The sequence below is a fragment of the Macrosteles quadrilineatus genome, unplaced genomic scaffold (assembly GCF_028750875.1).
Source record: "Macrosteles quadrilineatus isolate MER2022 unplaced genomic scaffold, UCM_ALF_1.0 Scaffold_2__2_contigs__length_208266976, whole genome shotgun sequence".
Taxonomy (NCBI): domain Eukaryota; kingdom Metazoa; phylum Arthropoda; class Insecta; order Hemiptera; family Cicadellidae; genus Macrosteles; species Macrosteles quadrilineatus.
The window spans coordinates 162,404,277-162,421,969 of record NW_026542595.1 but is presented as its reverse complement, the minus strand read 5'-3'; the positions used below and the strand labels follow the sequence as shown (position 1 = coordinate 162,421,969).

The following is a 17,693-nucleotide window of genomic DNA, read 5'->3' as shown; positions in this document are numbered from 1 at the left end:
ACACAGCTAGTTGTGAAATAAACATTTAGCAGTTCTGACTGTTTACATTGAAATGTCAACAAAGTTTGTGAATTTTCTCATGCTTCCATGGAGACCATTTAATGTTTACTTTTGAAAACCTGACCTCAAAACTTTGGACATCCAAGGGACGTAGCCCGAGAGTAACACAGGGAAGAGAATAGTCCTATGACATTTCTAAGTATGTGGACAATCTTTGTGCTTAATTTGGGCTGTGTCGGTTTAGTATTTTATTTGTGATAGCCAGACAGACAGACAGACAGACACTACCTCAATTTTATAATTAGTATAGCCTAGATGTATGTACAGATGTATGTGACAATGACACAGGAAGTGTTTTTTAAGGCAAAGAAGAGTGAAGAAAAAGTGTTGATAAATTAAATGACAGGTTTGTTCCTAACCCTTTCCACTCTTATTTTAGGGCGTAGGTTTAATTTATGCCCCATGTCCTAGGTTTAATTTATTATATAGGCCATTAAGCTTACCAGTATTTTAACTTCAAATTACACAAATAATAAAAAATACAATTTCAAAAAATTTTTGTTCTTTTTTTTGGAAGTTGACATGTGATAGATCGGCTCACGGCCAATAAGAGAGTGGTAAGGGCTAAGATAACCTTTTTTTTAGTCATGACCATATTCTACTTAATTTATTTTACCTTTATTATAAAAACCAATTATCAGGGACAACTAGGTCCAATTCAAAAAGCTACTAACTTTTCTCAGGATCTAACTGGCGACCTTTTAATTACTAGACAAGCACTACAACAACTCAGCTTTAGAGTTATATTATACCTATACTCAGAACTGTTTTACATGTTACTTCAGGCTAGGCCTAGAGAATTACGACACTATCACAGATAAAATCCATTAGCGATTGGTGGGATTTTAACCTGCGACCTCGGGGACAGAAGCCCAGCACTCTACCGCTAGACCAGCTCACTCTCTGTCATACTGACCATATTAATAGAATAATAAGCTTACATCCAACCAGTAAAGCTACAGCCGTGCTGAGTACAGCATCAGGAGCTGAGGAGAAGCCGAGGACAGCTTCACCCTGGGACGCCATCTTGGTGTTGATGTCATCTACTGCGTACTTCAACAGGAACGGCACTGACACGTTAAGCAGCTTAGCTCCAATCAACAAACTTACAGCTAGCTTCACTCTGTTTCTAATGGATGGATCATCCTGTAAACAAATCATATTTCACTAGAGGACCCATGCTGCTCCGCAGTGTTAAAATAAATATAATATCCGAGAAATAATAAAATTTATGATTTTTGTATTTTGAGATTAACTAATTCAAACGACCAATAGCTCAAATTAAAGCCTTTAATTTACTGATTATTTTGAGTCTAAAACATATAAAAATCATTAACAATACTGGAGGGATTGATTTTTAATCATAGAAAAACCTTATGAAAAATAACTTTTATATTGGTTGTTCACCTTGCGTTTGCTTGAAACTCGTCCTATTTGAATAACTAATAGCTTAAATGAAAGCCGGTATTTCACTGAAGGTTCTTAGACCAAAATGTATAGGATTATATAATTTTACAACTGGTGAAATCCATCTTAAATTGAAGTAAGAATTCAAAAATGAATCAAAGTATGTTTTTTTGGTTAAGTATTACAGTGGGTAAATATATGCCGAAGCTTGATGTGAACTCTTTGCGTGCATACCTTCAATTTGAGACCTCAATAATGAAAATCGGTCTGGTAGAAGAGTCAAACGAACTCGGAAAAGAGAAACCAAATTTAACTCCCATAAGAAATACATGGAGAGCAAATTTCGTTTACGTATAAACCGAGTGAGACTATAGATAATTATATGCCGATGCTTGAAGGCAAATCTGTGCATGCATACCTTCAATTTGGGACCTCAATCATGAAAATCAGTCGGGTAAAAGTGTCAAACGAACTCGGAAAAGAGAAACCAAATTTAACTCCTATAAGAAATACATGGAGAGTAAATTTCGTTTACGTATAAACCGGGTGAGACTATAGATAATTATATGCCGATGCTTGATGGCAAATCTGTGAGTGCATACCTTCAGTTTGAGACCTCAATCATGAAAATCGGTCGGGTAGAAGAGCCAAACGAACTCGGAAAAGAGAAACCAAATTTAACTCCCATAAGAAATACATAGAGGGCAAATTTCGTTTACGTATAAACAGACTGGAACTATAGATAATTATATGCTGATGCTTGATGGCAAATCTGTGCATGCATACCTTCAATTTGAGACCTCAATAATGAAAATCGGTCAGGTAGAAGAGCCAAACAAACTCGGCAAAGAGAAACAAAATTTAACTCCCATAAGAAATACATGGAGAGTAAATTTCGTTTACGTATAAACCAAGTGAGACTATAGATAATTATATACCGATGCTTGATGGCAAATCTGTGCGTGCATACCTTCAGTTTGTGACCTCAATCATGAAAATCGGTCGGGTAGAAGAGTCAAACGAACTCGGAAAAGAGAAACCAAATTTAACTCCCATAAGAAATACATGGAGAGCAAATTTCGTTTACGTATAAACCGAGTGAGACTATAGATAATTATATGCCGATGCTTGAAGGCAAATCTGTGCATGCATACCTTCAATTTGGGACCTCAATCATGAAAATCAGTCGGGTAAAAGTGTCAAACGAACTCGGAAAAGAGAAACCAAATTTAACTCCTATAAGAAATACATGGAGAGTAAATTTCGTTTACGTATAAACCGAGTGAGACTATAGATGATTAAATGCTGATGCTTGATGGCAAATCTGTGCGTCCATTCCATACCTTCAATTTGAGACCTCAACCATGAAAATCGGTTGGGTAGAAGAGCCAAACAAACTCAGAAAAGAAAAACCAATTTTTTTAAATATATAAGACTCTTCAAATTGTATCATGTTTTTACTAGTTATAAGTACAGTATATTTAATTGAATATCTATCCAGTTTAACTTCTGTATTCTTGATTATTATGTCGATATATAATTTTCATCCAAATTAATGTGATTAATCCCAATTTATTTCCTACCTTAAAATATATCACCAGATTGTTGCAGTTTCAATAGTTTTCCAAATTAAAACTGCGTCTTCAGTTAAGTTCCTGCCCTAAAATATCTTTTTAGATTGAAAATCTTTGTTCCTACTCATTTATTGTATTAATTACAAACTATCCACTGCCATTTTTACTGTAATGGTCATTTAAATTTTTTAAGTATGTTCATTTACATTCAGATGATGGTAGGCTTATCACCACTTAGATACTGAAACTATTTACTGAGTGGATTCAGTTTGTGGATTACAACGAGTAGGTACACTAAGACCCCAATTAACCATGGTAAATGGGGCGAAGCTGTTTCAGATAACCTAGTGTTTTGGTATATTTTAATGGTTTCTAATAGTTTAATGGTATCTAATGGTTGGAATTTAAAGGCTGTTTCAGTTCAAAGAGATCTACAGTAGTTGTTTTAACATCATTTTAATTACTGCAAGCTTGAAATCTACAGCTATAGGCTACTGGTACACAAAAAATGTTCCCTTAAAATACAGAGGTTCTTAAGACATTTTCACCATTCATACTTGGTGGGAGGATCAATTTTCTTTCACAATGTTTTCTGATAGTAATGATCATACTTATCGTCCCATAGGGGAAATAATCAGCTACAATTGTAGGGAATAAGGTAAGGATTAAGACGAGCATGCTTGGTGGTAACGGGAGCTCGATGACCTTAATTTACACAAGACGGTAAATATAAAAAAAAATATACAAAAAAGATGGTGAGTGGTGATCGATTTCGATTCGACACTCCAATCATCATCAGACCCAATAGGCAAATGACACTTACCATCTTTTTTGTATATTTACCGTCTTGTGAGTAACAGTATAAGCGTAAATATAATAAGGACAGAATAAATATTATATTTTATTTGGACAGAACCCTCTTAGTTTTCTTAGAATAATTGTGTTTTCCAAACATTATCTTCACTGGGTTGCTGCAACAATGACTGAGGCCCAACCGGGCAAACTACCCTGTTACAGCGGAAAATACCAAGATAATTTCCAATTAATTTGAATTTTTGGACTTTTCCGTAAATCACTACCACTAGTGGAATGTGGTTAGGTTAGTTTAGATATTTCGAGCTCTATACTAAATCTATACCTAACCTAACCAAAGTAAAATTCACTACCACTTCTATTGCTAATAGTAATAATCTACTGCTCTAAAAACTGGTGGTAGTTAATTAACAGAAAAGGTCCAAATTCTTTAACTGTTTTTTTTTAGTTAACCTGGGTTTCCCATTAACATGGTGCAGTTTAAAGAGGCTTTACTATATTACACTCAACATTAGTCTGTGATCTGGATACTGTGAAGTAAAAGGTGTATGATTCATGTACCTTTGGCCAGATGTAGGAGAGCATCCCCTGCAACATTTGTTGGCTGGTTACGGGCTGCTGGGGCATGCTGACAACGTCTCGGGAGAGTGCGGAAATCCCTGGGTGGAAACATGAACGAGTCTGAAGTTGGAACTGTGGAGACCACTTTCTGGGTTCATTATCACTGTCTCTCTAGAAAATATCAATGTGCTTCATAACGCTATGCATTTGCTTGATATATTCAGATTTTTACAGCCTTTTTTCATGGTTTGGCTTCTGGATCCTCAAATTGAGCAAAGATTTATGTGTAAATTACCTGAGCTAATGTTGACCAATCCTATTTAATAAGAAATAACTACAGCTATTTCTTGTACATGAGCAAATCTTCAGGTTTCAATTTCAATTACATCAGCTTCTTAATTATCCCTGTTTTTTAAGTTATACATAGAACAGAACCAACTTGTTTAATTGAAACAGCTGTTAAGATTCAATAATTCCATTTCTCATAAGGTTAACATGGGAAACTCCAGAGCCAATGGGGCGGAGCCCGAAAGGATTTTTGAAATAAGAATATGCCTATATGTTAATCGGGAATGTGAGCTATCATCATGCCAAATTTCAGCCCAATCCGACCAGTATTTTTCGAGTTTACTTTTCCCATACACACATACACACATACAGCAACCACCTCTTTTTTATAATAGTATAGATAAGTCATAAAAGAAACATAATGTGGCACCAGTAAAAGGTAAGTCGCGACTTCTGTGGTCGAAAGCTTTGGCTCCTACACATGCTTCACATCATGTCTTTTGTTTGTTAGGTTGACCAGTATTATTTACTCAATGTTTCGTTTTGAGTGTGTGTGTGTGTGTGTGAATGTTGTGTTTACAATTAATACAGAATAAAGATAAAGGAAAAATATGCCAAAATAGGAAAGAAAAAATTAGTACCTACACTAAGTTTGGAATTAACTGTTTGAAATATTTTAGCATTTTTCTAATGAACTGTAGCTCTGATAAAATTATGTACCTTCAAATGTCTTTAAGTGACTTCCATTATCCCTTAGTAAAATCATAGACTGTAATTGGTCTCCCAGCCGATCACTGATTTCAAATTCAGGACAAAGTTTTATATTGAAATAAGATAAAAATGGAGCAATCTTTAAACTATAGGCCTATTTTCTCCACAGTTCTAAAATACAGTAATAAGATTTCCTTAGAAAAGTTGTATTTATGAAGTGGGAGGATTTAATAAACTGTGAATTTAGCATTTTACTTTTATGGTACGATTCTGTACCATGAATGTTTTAACTATGAGTATGCAAATGCAAATATGTGACTATGTTTGGAATTAACTGTTTGAAATATTTTAGCATTTTTCTAATGAACTGTAGCTCTGATAAAATTATGTACCTTCAAATGTCTTTAAGTGACTTCCATTATCCCTTAGTAAAATCATAGACTGTAATTGGTCTCCCAGCCGATCACTGATTTCAAATTCAGGACAAAGTTTTATATTGAAATAAGATAAAAATGGAGCAATCTTTAAACTATAGGCCTATTTTCTCCACAGTTCTAAAATACAGTAATAAGATTTCCTTAGAAAAGTTGTATTTATGAAGTGGGAGGATTTAATAAACTGTGAATTTAGCATTTTACTTTTATGGTACGATTCTGTACCATGAATGTTTTAACTATGAGTATGCAAATGCAAATATGTGACTATGTCTATTGCAAGATTGTTTTGCTTAAGGACAATAAAGGATTTCTGATTTCTGATATTTACAACTGTTTTAACAAAGGTTGAAAAATAAGCTTATAGTAACTCACTTTAATACCTTTATTTAACAGGAAACTATCACATTTAAGGATTATCAGGAACAACAAATGATTACAGCAGAATAAACTATTATATTAAGCTAACACTGTTGATGAGTGTGACAAACAAATTTAACTTTACCAAGATGCTATGAACTCACAAACATTGTATCATTAGGCTGTTCTGATTGTTTTGTTTAGTAAAATATTTGTATTTTAATGAAGAACAAGAACAACAATATTACAATTTCTAAATGTACCTGATCAACTAAACAGAACATGGTAGGTATTGTAAAAAAAAAGAATACTACCTAAATTACATTTGACAAGAAATTGTTCAAAACTCAAGTGTTGAAGAAAGCCAACAATAAAAAATCTATCATCACATTCTTTTATATCACAAACAGTTTCTTTTTACCTCTAAACACACATTTATTATTGAGTTACATTTATACTGTATAAAAAAATACTCCTGTCAACTACACTAAGTAAACAAAGTGAACAATAAAACAAACCATTCTAATATTTCTTTTCATACAAATTTTTAACTTTATTAAATGAAAATTGACTTTTATTTTTAGTAATAGTTTTAATTCATCATACTAATGCTGTCTTCAAATTATGAATGAATTTGTAATAATCTATATATTAATACGCTAGCAGTTTTCTTTTCATAGTCATAACTCAATACCCGCTCGACGGATTTTAACGTTTGATGGGTCAAATTGAAGATATTTTAACGTAGATAAGCAAATATGTCTCATAATATTAAGAAAGGGCAAGAACAGTTAAGGGTTTAAGTTTCGGAACAGTGGCGCTATCCGTCGTCATTGGATGAAACTCAATTTACTTTGTTTACAACTAAACATATGGACATGGTTTGATATAGTTCTTAAGGTTTATCAAAGACTGCAGGAATAGTGGTCAAAGTACTATGTTTGTACAAAGTTTTAGTTTTAGTTTTTTTTTTTAGTTTTAGTACAAACCTGTCATGTTCTAGTACTAGTACAGTACAAAGTACTTTGTTTGTACTAGTACAAAGTTTACTCTTTGTACAACTTTTACTACTCACTTCCAGAGCAAAGCCAGAATTTATATTTTTGTATTTTTAACATCGGCCTATTAAGTAAGGTTTATTAATACTGTAAAGTATTTCATAACAAGACTTGACAACAAAACAAATTGTTTGTAATACTTAAATTGATTAAGGAAGTTTGGTCGCAAATTTTCATGTCTGATTTTTTGTTATTGTTCAATTGTACTAAAAATTAGAAATACAAATATATAAGAAAGAATTTTATATTTTGAATATTAAGCGAGAAATAGAGCATAAAAGTAGTACATTTTTCATCTTTGGTACCAATTCACAGGGAGAATGGGTGATGCGATTCTCACCAAAATTGCCATTCAGGTGTGGAAAGATAAGATAATAATCACTAGCTATTTAAAACTATAAATTTTAAAATTAAAAAAAAACTTTATAAAAATTAAAAAAAATTAAAATAGCTGTTTGTTTTTGGGGGAAATTTATCTGTATTTTGAAATTTAAAAAATGTGATATATTAACACGTTTGGGCTGTGAATTCGTACCTTTGATGCCTTGCGCTGTCGGAGCACTACTCGTTGAGAGTTTGTACACTAACACAGGGGCTTTAGAATACTTTAACATCATGTAATTATTAACACCTTTTATCATTGAAAGAATACCGTACGTTTATCGTTGTATTCTAAAGCCCCGGTGTTAGTGTACACACTCTCAATGAGTAGTGCTCCGACAGCGCAAGGCATCAAAGGTACGAATTCACAGCCCAAACGTGTTAACATATCACATTTTTTTAAATTTCAAAATACAGATAAATTTTTCCCAAAAATAAACAGCAATTTTAAAAATTAAAAAAAAAAATTAAAAAAAAATTATAATTTTAAATAACTAGTGATTATTATCTTATTTTTCCACACCTGAATGTCAATTTTGGTGAGAATCGCATTATCCATTCTCCCTGTAAATCGGTACCAAAGATGAAAAGTTTACTACTTTCAAACTCCATATCACGCTTAATTCAAAATACACATTTCAAAAAACACCCTTAACATTTAATCGTATTTTACTGAATTATCATGTAGTGTTGGTTACAGTTGTTCAAGTAATTTACAATGTGTATAGTTATTTATCTGAAGTGTTGTTTTCTGTTGTTTGGTTAACTCTTTCGTGGTGTTTTTTGTTTTTTTAGTTTTTTATATATTATAAATTAAATGCCACCTATAAGACCAAGAACTGCGAGTGGAATTGCGAATGTGACCGCTTCCATCACCCTCCCAATGGAACATTAGACGTATACAGAGCGGCAGTACTAGACCGCCAGGGTGCTACATACAACCTCGAACAAATGAAACTTGAATGTTATCATTGTGGTGGATTACATTTTAAGCAAGAAAAGACTGATGGAGACAGTTACACTTTTTACTCTTTGTTATCATACAGAAAAGGTTCGTTTAGGCCTACCTCATTTGTGGAATTATTCATACTTTCAGGAACCTATTGGAAATTCACAATCTGAAAACAGGGCTGTAAGACCTAGACCCGGAGATTATTTGGATAAAGTTTGTCAATTAAATTCCACCTTTGCCATGGTCAGCTCCAAAACTCATATAGATGAGAGTATTACTAACAGGATCTACAATTTCAAGTTCATGACATGTTTTCAGGGGGAAAACAGTTTAACTTTGCGGTGACTTTTGACAAACGCTTCAAGTTCTTCTACATTCATTCAGCAGACCACTATTGTAAAAAACTGTGTAAAATCATTCACGCAGTGGTCAAGCATAAAGAAATTCAGATTAACAATAGAAATGTGTGCTTTACAAGTTGAAGTGGACTTTTAAGTTGTCATTTCCTCCAGAAGCTTTGGTAATGTGTGTGACTTCACAATGATATTGGTCCAGATATTATTGAGTTGCCAGATCAAATAATTGAAAATGGGTCAGTAATTCAGGAAACATATGGTGACATGCAACGATAGATAGGCTATATTGAAACCTTTGGTTTTCAAGCAACAGGTTATCTAGTAGGCTATGTATTAAAAAAGCTCAGAAATATTTTAATTTCTTTTGTAGAAAATAGCAATTTAGATAGTGATTGTTGCTGTAAATATGATTTATTAGCGAATTTCCCTATAGGGAAGTAGCTATTACCGTAGGTGGCATGGTAAGACCTTGGCCCGGGACCGATTTACTTTTTCATTTTGATGTCCCCAGAGGCCAAAAACACAATTTGTTCAAAATTTTATATACAGTATGTCAAAATAAAATAATTATTAAAAGGGTACTTTGTTAACTACCTATGTTTTTGATTTTTATTATATTTGTAGCCCTATAGGGTTTTATGGGGGGTTTTATAGGGTAAAAATTGGTTTTTCTAATTTTTGAACCTCGAAACACAAAATTTCCCAATTTCTCTCCAGACCTTTCTAAAGAGCTTAAAAAAAAAAAAAAATAGTATATCAAAGTGTTTTTTCCTACATTCACCCGACAAAGTTGGTTGCCTTGTACTGTTTATAGTATAGAAAGCTGCTAATTGCTGCATATTTATACTTTGTCGTACGGTTTATACTTTGGCCCACATCAGGATTTCAACGAAACAACACAAAACAGCGTGGTTCTACTGTATTATGCACGTAATCCGTGTACGCTTGGAAATAGGTTGGCAACACTTAAAGATAATAATACTATGAGCAGCTGATTGACTATTATAACTACTATTTAACCTGTCATTTTGTGTTTATAGTTTATGTTCTCTTTTCGGTATTTCTTAACTTTCTGGAATTCTTTTAAACGTTTTTAAAACATTCCTACGATCTTAATAAACAAGAAAATACCTTTTAAGCATTTTTTTAGGAGCCAAAACCACTGCAAATTACAAAAATATATGGAACTATTTTCTCAAGTCGCGGAGCACATTGCTTGCCGAGGAAAATATAGCGGAGTGATATGGACCGGGGACTACTTTCTCTAGGGCACCTATTTGTGTTGCCAACTCAACCTAAAAACGTGTTGTATAGTGTTTGAAACACTAATTATTTATATGCTTTATAGTGACTGTAGGAAAAATATAATGTGTAACACGAGTGCAAAAGGCCTTTGCTGCACTCGAGATCATTCCGCACTCGTGCGTAAACGTTGCTCTCGTGTGCAGCAAAGTGCCACTTTGCTCACTAATTACACAAATAACTATTGTACAATTATTAATCACAGAGAAAATTTTAAAAATTGTTTATTTAAAATTTCCATGTTATTCTTATGGAGAATATTGTAAAATGTTGTGGTTTGCTTGTTTATGGATACAGTAGACTCCCTCTTATCCGGACTCCTCGGGACCGACGCCAGTCCCGATAGCGGGTTTTCCGGTTAAACCGACGTCCCCAAAAACTCATTAAAATGGACTGTTTACTGTGATATTCGACTTAAATTTAGGAGAGCATTGTATTTAGACATGTGATCACTGGTCTCAAATCTTTCCCACGAGAACAGTCATTTCAGTAATGCCCACTTCCTGCCGATCTAGTCCGGTTAAACCAATGTGCTGATAAAAATTGTCTGGTTAAACAGATGTCATTTCCGCCGAGTGTAGTCCGGTTAATCCGATGTGCGGTTAAAAGGTGTCCGGATAAGAGGGAGTCTACTGTATATTTTGATAAAACTTGCTAAATTTATTTATTTTATACTAAGTTATTAATATTTTACTAAAAAACACACTTTTTTACCCTCCCTGTAGCAGCAAGCCTAGGTACTCATAAAACCTTATGTTAATTAAATACATTTAATTGAAAATCAATTCAGGCAAATGGAAATTCACTTAGTTGGCAGGTTTGCCGCGGTAGGGGTATTTCCTTTTGTAAGCAGCATAATAACACTCCACACTTTTGCTTTGTTTCTTGAATTTAAATAAGTTAATGTAGCCAATATTATTAATGAAGACTGTTTTCTATTCAATGACAAGATTTACACGTTCGCTACTAATCAACCGACCAAGTGACGCACATGTGCAGAGAATTCAGGGCCTTCAAATGGACCGTTACGAAGATAAAAGCTTTTTAATAACATTGGAACACCTACGCAAATATGCAGCGTCAGTCTAATTGATTTATTTGATTGGTCTATATGAATGATAAATGTAGTACTATTGTGATAGCAAACATAATTATGGCCATATAAGCTACAGGATGTGACTTAAATTGGTATCCTCTGTAGCTTATCCTTGAATCAAATTAAAATACTCTGACATTCCAAATGAACTAAACTTAGATCAGTACTTAAAATTAACCATAATGTTAAAATAAGTAAAACGGTTGACTATATTTCACTCCAAAAGTGACCCTTTCCGGACAAGATAGTGGTTTACAAGCGAAGGCGAAGCCAAGTGCGCAGAAAACGACTATTGAGCCCTGAAGCACATTTACAGAACACACATTCATGAGAAGTAGTATAATCACACATTCACAAACTGCTTTTTGGTTTTAATTAAATAATAAAATACTATTTCATACAATATTATTGATATTATTCAAAGAATACATTAGTGCTCCTATTAAACAAAACAGAAACTTTATTTGTTAGGGATGGAAAATACCTATGCATAGTATTGTTTTGAACAGAATGTTTAGAATAGGTAGAAACATATGTTTTGGTGGATTGGAAAACTACAATTTTGAAAAGCTTGTAGTTGTAGTTGTAGTTGTATAGAAATGAGCTATTTTCTTATACAGAGTGATACATTATACAGTATGAATAAATAATTAATTGTTATCTTTTTAAATAAAATTTCATATCTCAAAGAGGTGATTTTATTTGATTTCAAGAGCCTATCTGGCAAAGATAACACAGAATTATAGCTAAATTCCACTTTGAGTGAATCAAATTAAAATACTCTGACATTCCAAATGAACTAAACTTAGATCAGTACTTAAAATTAACCATAATGTTAAAATAAGTAAAACGGTTGAGCTAAACCTGCATTATATGCAACACAGACTAAGCAACATTTAAAAGAGTAAGTAGCCCGGACAAGTCCCCTCTGTGAATAGTCAAATATGGCTTGTGATGAAGCTAGATTGAATTGCATAATTTGGGATTGTGTCAATTGATCTGAATTAGATTAACATTAGGAGGGTAAAGGTTTAATTTCGATGAAATTATAGCTTTCATTATAAGCAGAGACTTTTTTTGGACAGTGAAAGAACATTAACATGAGCCATACAACTAGGCCATTGGTTTGTAACTTCAGTTTTCCATCTCAAGACCTACTCTACTTTGAATATTGGTGTTTCTGGAGATATAGCCTTACAAAACAAAAATGTTATAGTACAAAAATATATCACTTGAAACAAATTCGTAAATTGTGGAAGACATAGTATAGGACCCTAAAATGACAGTATAACATATATTATCTTACATGATCATGTTTTAAAATCAAACAATTCTGGTTTTTAAATAGCCTATTAAGATTAAGATTGTCACATCAAGGGTGTTGTTTGAGCTAACATTGAACTAGAACAACTATTACCGGTATTTTAAAACACAATTAACTATAGCCTACAGCATTTTTCTCACAATTACCCAGCACACTTAGATACTCTTGATACAATTCAATGGCCATTAAAAAACTCCCTGATACATTGGAACAAAGTTTGTAATCTTTGGCATGTTTCATTTCTTGAAGTTGTGTTTGAATTTGGTGTCTTTTCTTCTCGAGCACGAGCTTACCAATTTTCCAAATGTCACCCAATTCATTGTTAGTAAAACTGTTAGAATACACTTTGAGCTGAATAGTCTTGTGGTCAACTTTTTCAGAGGACAACAACACATAAATGAGAGCTTTTAAGCTCCAAGACAAGCCATCGGCACTCAAGTACATGTTAGTCAAAAGATCATGAGATTTTAGAAAAGAATAAGTCTTTTTAGAGGTACTAGTTTCCTGATTTTTACAAACAATTGTAGAGTAAACCTCATCAAAAGTGACTTGGAGCGTGTCATGAATATTATTACTAATGATAAAACCATACTCCAAATAGAGTTTCAAGTTAGCGTGATCGCCGTAGTGAATGAATACTTGTGTATTTTTTCTGAACGGTGTAGACGTTTGTATTCGATAATGACCGTCCACTTCACTGACAAACGCTTGAACTTTGGCGTCATTGGAATGATTGAACATGTCCAAGTAAGGTGCAAGTGCCAGACAGTTTGAATCTGATAACTTCAACTGGTGATCACTGTTGCGTTCGGGACAGATGTACACTGCTCGGGAGTTTATTATGAACCAAGCCCAGATAAAACTATCAAATGTAAATATTTTAAACACCGAAATATCACAATGAGGACATTTGTCGTTTGGGGAGAAAGATTCCACTAACTCTTGAAACAACAATCCGATGTTAACTTTAAAACTGTTCACTTGGCTTGTCACTTCGATAGGGAGAACATCTATTTCCGCACTCGATGTAAACACAGGGGTTGCTATGTTCTGTGGTAGAGAACCAATGTATTTCACCCAGAATGACTCTTTACCCAAATGTGTCTCTAATGCCAGGTGAGCTGCTAGTACCTGCTGCGAGAGGAAACGTCTCCTCTTAAACAACCAACCGAACAGTGATTTGGAAGCAGTTTCAACAGTCATTAAACATTTACCGGGTATACTAACAATGATGTCACCTGTTGAGATGCCTTCTCTGGTCAACAGTCCACGGCCCGTAGTCGGAAACATTGCTGGCTTCAGTTTCAACATTTTACACCACCCGTTCCGTTTCAACCACTGCACTAGCTCTCGGAATCCTTCATCCTGGTTCAGTGAAGCTACTCGTACGGAGGTTTTATTCTTTCTCTTTCGTTTTCTCTGAGTTCTCCCCATTATGAGGTATTACAGTCTTCAAGTATCTGAAATGTGCATCTTTATCTCACATTTTTTACAAACTACATGTAAAAATCAGACTAGGCTAAAACTTGTCAACTAAATTATCATGGGATATACAGATCAGTTTTTTTTTTTTTTTTTTTTTTTTTTTTTTTGAGGAAAGAGCATTTGGTTTAGGAATACACTAATAGTTCGAGCAAATAAGTTCAAATTAGGAAAAGTAGAGGAACAAATCTATGTATTCCCAATTTTTTCAAAAATGTGTTGGGGAGGGTCCCCTAATGAATATATGATAGGTGAGAATAAAATCACCCAGCCGCTCTCTGGTGGTGGGAGGTGTAAATGCCCCAATTTGCAGTTTTTTGCTTATAACTTGAAAATGGTGTGTCGTAGCTTAAATTGTTCAGCGTAAAAGTTAAAGCTTATTAAATTTGCTACAACTTTGATCTAGTAAAAGACGCATAGTTTCTGAGATATTCGTGCTCAAAAAAAATATAATGTTCGAAAAAAGATTTTCACCTAACATTTTTCGTTAAAATCTTATTTTTCTCCTCCCTTGTTATTTTTCAGAAATATGAACGGAAATAAGGTTGTAGATAATTAAATTTACTTCAATAATATATACAAATATATAAATAGATAAGATTTAGGTATAAATTTACAGCGTTTTTAAGATTAAAAGAGAAAATCACGAATTACACAAATAGTCGCAAAGTTTTGATTTTTTATCATTGCACGATTTGTATGGTTTCTGATAATTGGTCAGGCCAAATATAAGTATATTTTAGGTAAAAATTGACAATTGTTATGTAAATAACAATTTTACAAAATAAAAAGGTTATCTATTTATTATGATGATGCAAGTTAAAACAATTAAAACATACCAAATAAATTCATATTTAATTATAGAACTAATTTTAACATTACTAAGGTAACATTAGTTCTATAAACAAATATTCTAGTTCTTGCCACTGAGAAATACATGGAGCAGCGACAGAAGATAGATTCTACTTTTAAACAGTAAACAGGTTACAAACCATATTTTCAGGTAACTATTAGACTAATTTTGATTCCCCTAACAGGAGAGGTTTACATTACTTATTATACCATTTTATATCTTAAATATGCTTATGTTTGGCTTAAATAATTATAAGAAACCATACAAATCATGCAATGAAAAAAAACAAGACTTGGTAATTATTTGTGTAAATCACGATTTACTCTTTAATCTTAAACACGCTGTAACTTTTACCTACATCTTATCTATTTACATATTTGTATATATTATTGAAGTAAATTTAATTCTCATCACAATTCTTTCCGTCAATATTTCTGAAAAAATAACAAGAAAGGAGAAAAATAGGATTTTAACGAAAAATGGGAGGTAAAAATCTGTTTTCGGACATTATATTTTTTTTTTTGCGCAGATATCTCAGAAACTATGCGTCTTTCACTAATAATATATATGATCAAAGTTGTAGCAAATTTAATAAGCTTTAACTTTTACGCTGAACAATTTAAGCTATGACACACCGTTTTCAAGTTATAAGCAAAAAACTGCAAATTGGGGCATTTACACCTCCCACCACCAGAGAGCGGCAGGGTGATTTTATTCTCACCTATCATATATTCATTAGAGGACCCTCCCCGACACATTTTTGAAAAAATTGGAAATACATAGATTTGTTCCTCTATTTTTCCTAATTTGCTTGGGCTATAAGGAAGGAGGAATGGATAATTGTGTTGTTAACATTTGTGTGTTATTAACTGCCTGGAACTCTTCTCTTGGGTACGTTAGTAGTAGGACACAGATGAGAAAATGCTTTTATAAGAAGGCCTATATAGTCCTAATCCATACAAAATTGATATAAAGAGTTTTGGTAACATTACTCAATCTAGCTTCCTCGCTTGTCTAACTATGACTGATGGATCAGTTTATTAAGTTATCAATGTTCATCTGTATTTTTGTAAAACCCCTGAAACATGTAATGAGATCAACTAACTACACAAACTGTCCAAGGGGTGTTGGCTTCATTGTCAATACATAGCCTAACTTAAACAGGCCCACTTTTATAACGGGCAGACTGGGCATATGCCCAGGGGCGCTGGTGGTTGAGGGGCGTCTGCCAGGTGTCCCCTATCCACCACCCGCCTGCACTAGGAAAAAAGGGGGCGCTGCTTTTTGGTTTGCCCAGGGCTCCACTGACCCTTAACGCGGCCCTGAACTTAAACAGACTCTTAAATGGTATTTTGCAGTCTTTTTATCAGTGTTTTAAAAACATTCTCGATATAACAAAAACTAACAATTGGGTTCATTATAACCTAAACGTTACCATACCAAATCCAACCTACCTTCAAAGGACTTAAATACAAATTCGCAAAAGAACAACCTTATTTTTAAGGTGTGACAAAATTAAACCTTCTTAAAAATCCCATGCGTCCGTAACCCGAAATAAGTAGGCTGTGCCCCTAAAAGACAATAGCCTATTTATCATAGGAAATAGGAAGTTTAGCCTGAGACCAAACATAACATAGCCTACTAGAATTACAGAGCTCGAGCAAATTCATAGACAAATTCCTCACAAATTTTGGACCAATATATGATTCAACAGTTGAACCACATATTTACAATCCCCAGGCCATTTCCATAAAAATAAATGTACATACAGTACAGACAATTCAAATAGGCATTGTTGAACATCAAACCACTAGAGAGATGGACATATCCACAGAAAAACTCAGAGTAGCCTAATTATAATTTAGAATTAAATATGAATACAACTCTGTGTACTTGGCAAATTATGTCAACAAGATGTGCAGGGTTATTAAAAAAGAATGGTGCAAAACTAAATGGTTGGTACAACCGTTTCCGTGATTTCAAACAGCTGATTGTTACACAAATAGAAAGGGTGTGTCTATAAGTTTCTATAAGTTTGTTTTGACAAGACTGTGTTTTGTCTCAGTTACTTGGTTGTATACCACGGAATCAACAAATGGCTACTACAAAACAAGAAAAATAATTTCATGTTTTACAATTTGCTCTTAATAAATTTGCTACAAATAGAGTTCACCGAAACTTTGGACCCAATTTAGGAAGGGGGCTCCACGTCGAAAATGCATAGCTTGTTGTATGAGGCAATTCGACAACTGGATGCTTATGTCCCGGGAAGAGTTAGGGCTGTCCTGTCGCCAGACGCTGTGAATAGTATTGAAGCTAGATTACGCACCTTGACAGTCAAATCTGGGGAGGGAACCTGTTCACTTACCGCAGTCAACGGATTTACACAAACGTTTGAGACAAAACCCTTACAAAGTGCAGTTATTATAAACATTGAAGCTTACTAACAAGCCAAAGCTCACAGATTTTGCCATGATAGGTTCGGTTCTTGTTGATATACTTTGATTTTGTGATAGGCTTTGTGGTACTCAAATAAGCAACTGAGACAAAACATAACCTTGTCAAAACAAACTTATAAACTCGCCCTTTCCATGAGACAGTCAGCTGTTTGAAATCATGGAAACAGACGTACCAACCATTTAGTTTTGCACCATTAACCCTGTATGACAGTTTTATAGAAA

At 33.7% G+C, this 17,693-nt stretch overlaps 2 protein-coding genes across 3 annotated transcripts in view; both read right to left on the bottom strand.

The window, feature by feature from the left end:
• Positions 1-17,693, bottom strand: part of LOC128987759 (iron-sulfur clusters transporter ABCB7, mitochondrial) — a 48,686-nt gene that overhangs the window by 26,290 nt on the left and 4,703 nt on the right. The window contains exons 2-4 of one of the 2 annotated variants that reach the window (XM_054408770.1): positions 13,905-14,137; positions 4,416-4,586; positions 1,002-1,206 (exon numbers count right to left, since the gene is read on the bottom strand). In XM_054408770.1, coding sequence (XP_054264745.1) covers positions 1,002-1,206; positions 4,416-4,586; positions 13,905-14,111 — 583 coding nt within the window. In that variant the 5' untranslated portion in view covers positions 14,112-14,137. The remainder of the gene's footprint in view (positions 1-1,001; positions 1,207-4,415; positions 4,587-13,904; positions 14,138-17,693) is intronic. The other variant, XM_054408771.1, reaches the window with a different exon arrangement.
• LOC128987760 (SET domain-containing protein 4) lies at positions 8,024-13,896 on the bottom strand. The gene has a single exon (XM_054408772.1). The coding sequence runs from the start codon at positions 13,878-13,880 to the stop codon at positions 12,789-12,791; it is 1,092 nt and encodes a 363-aa protein (XP_054264747.1). The 5' UTR covers positions 13,881-13,896; the 3' UTR covers positions 8,024-12,788.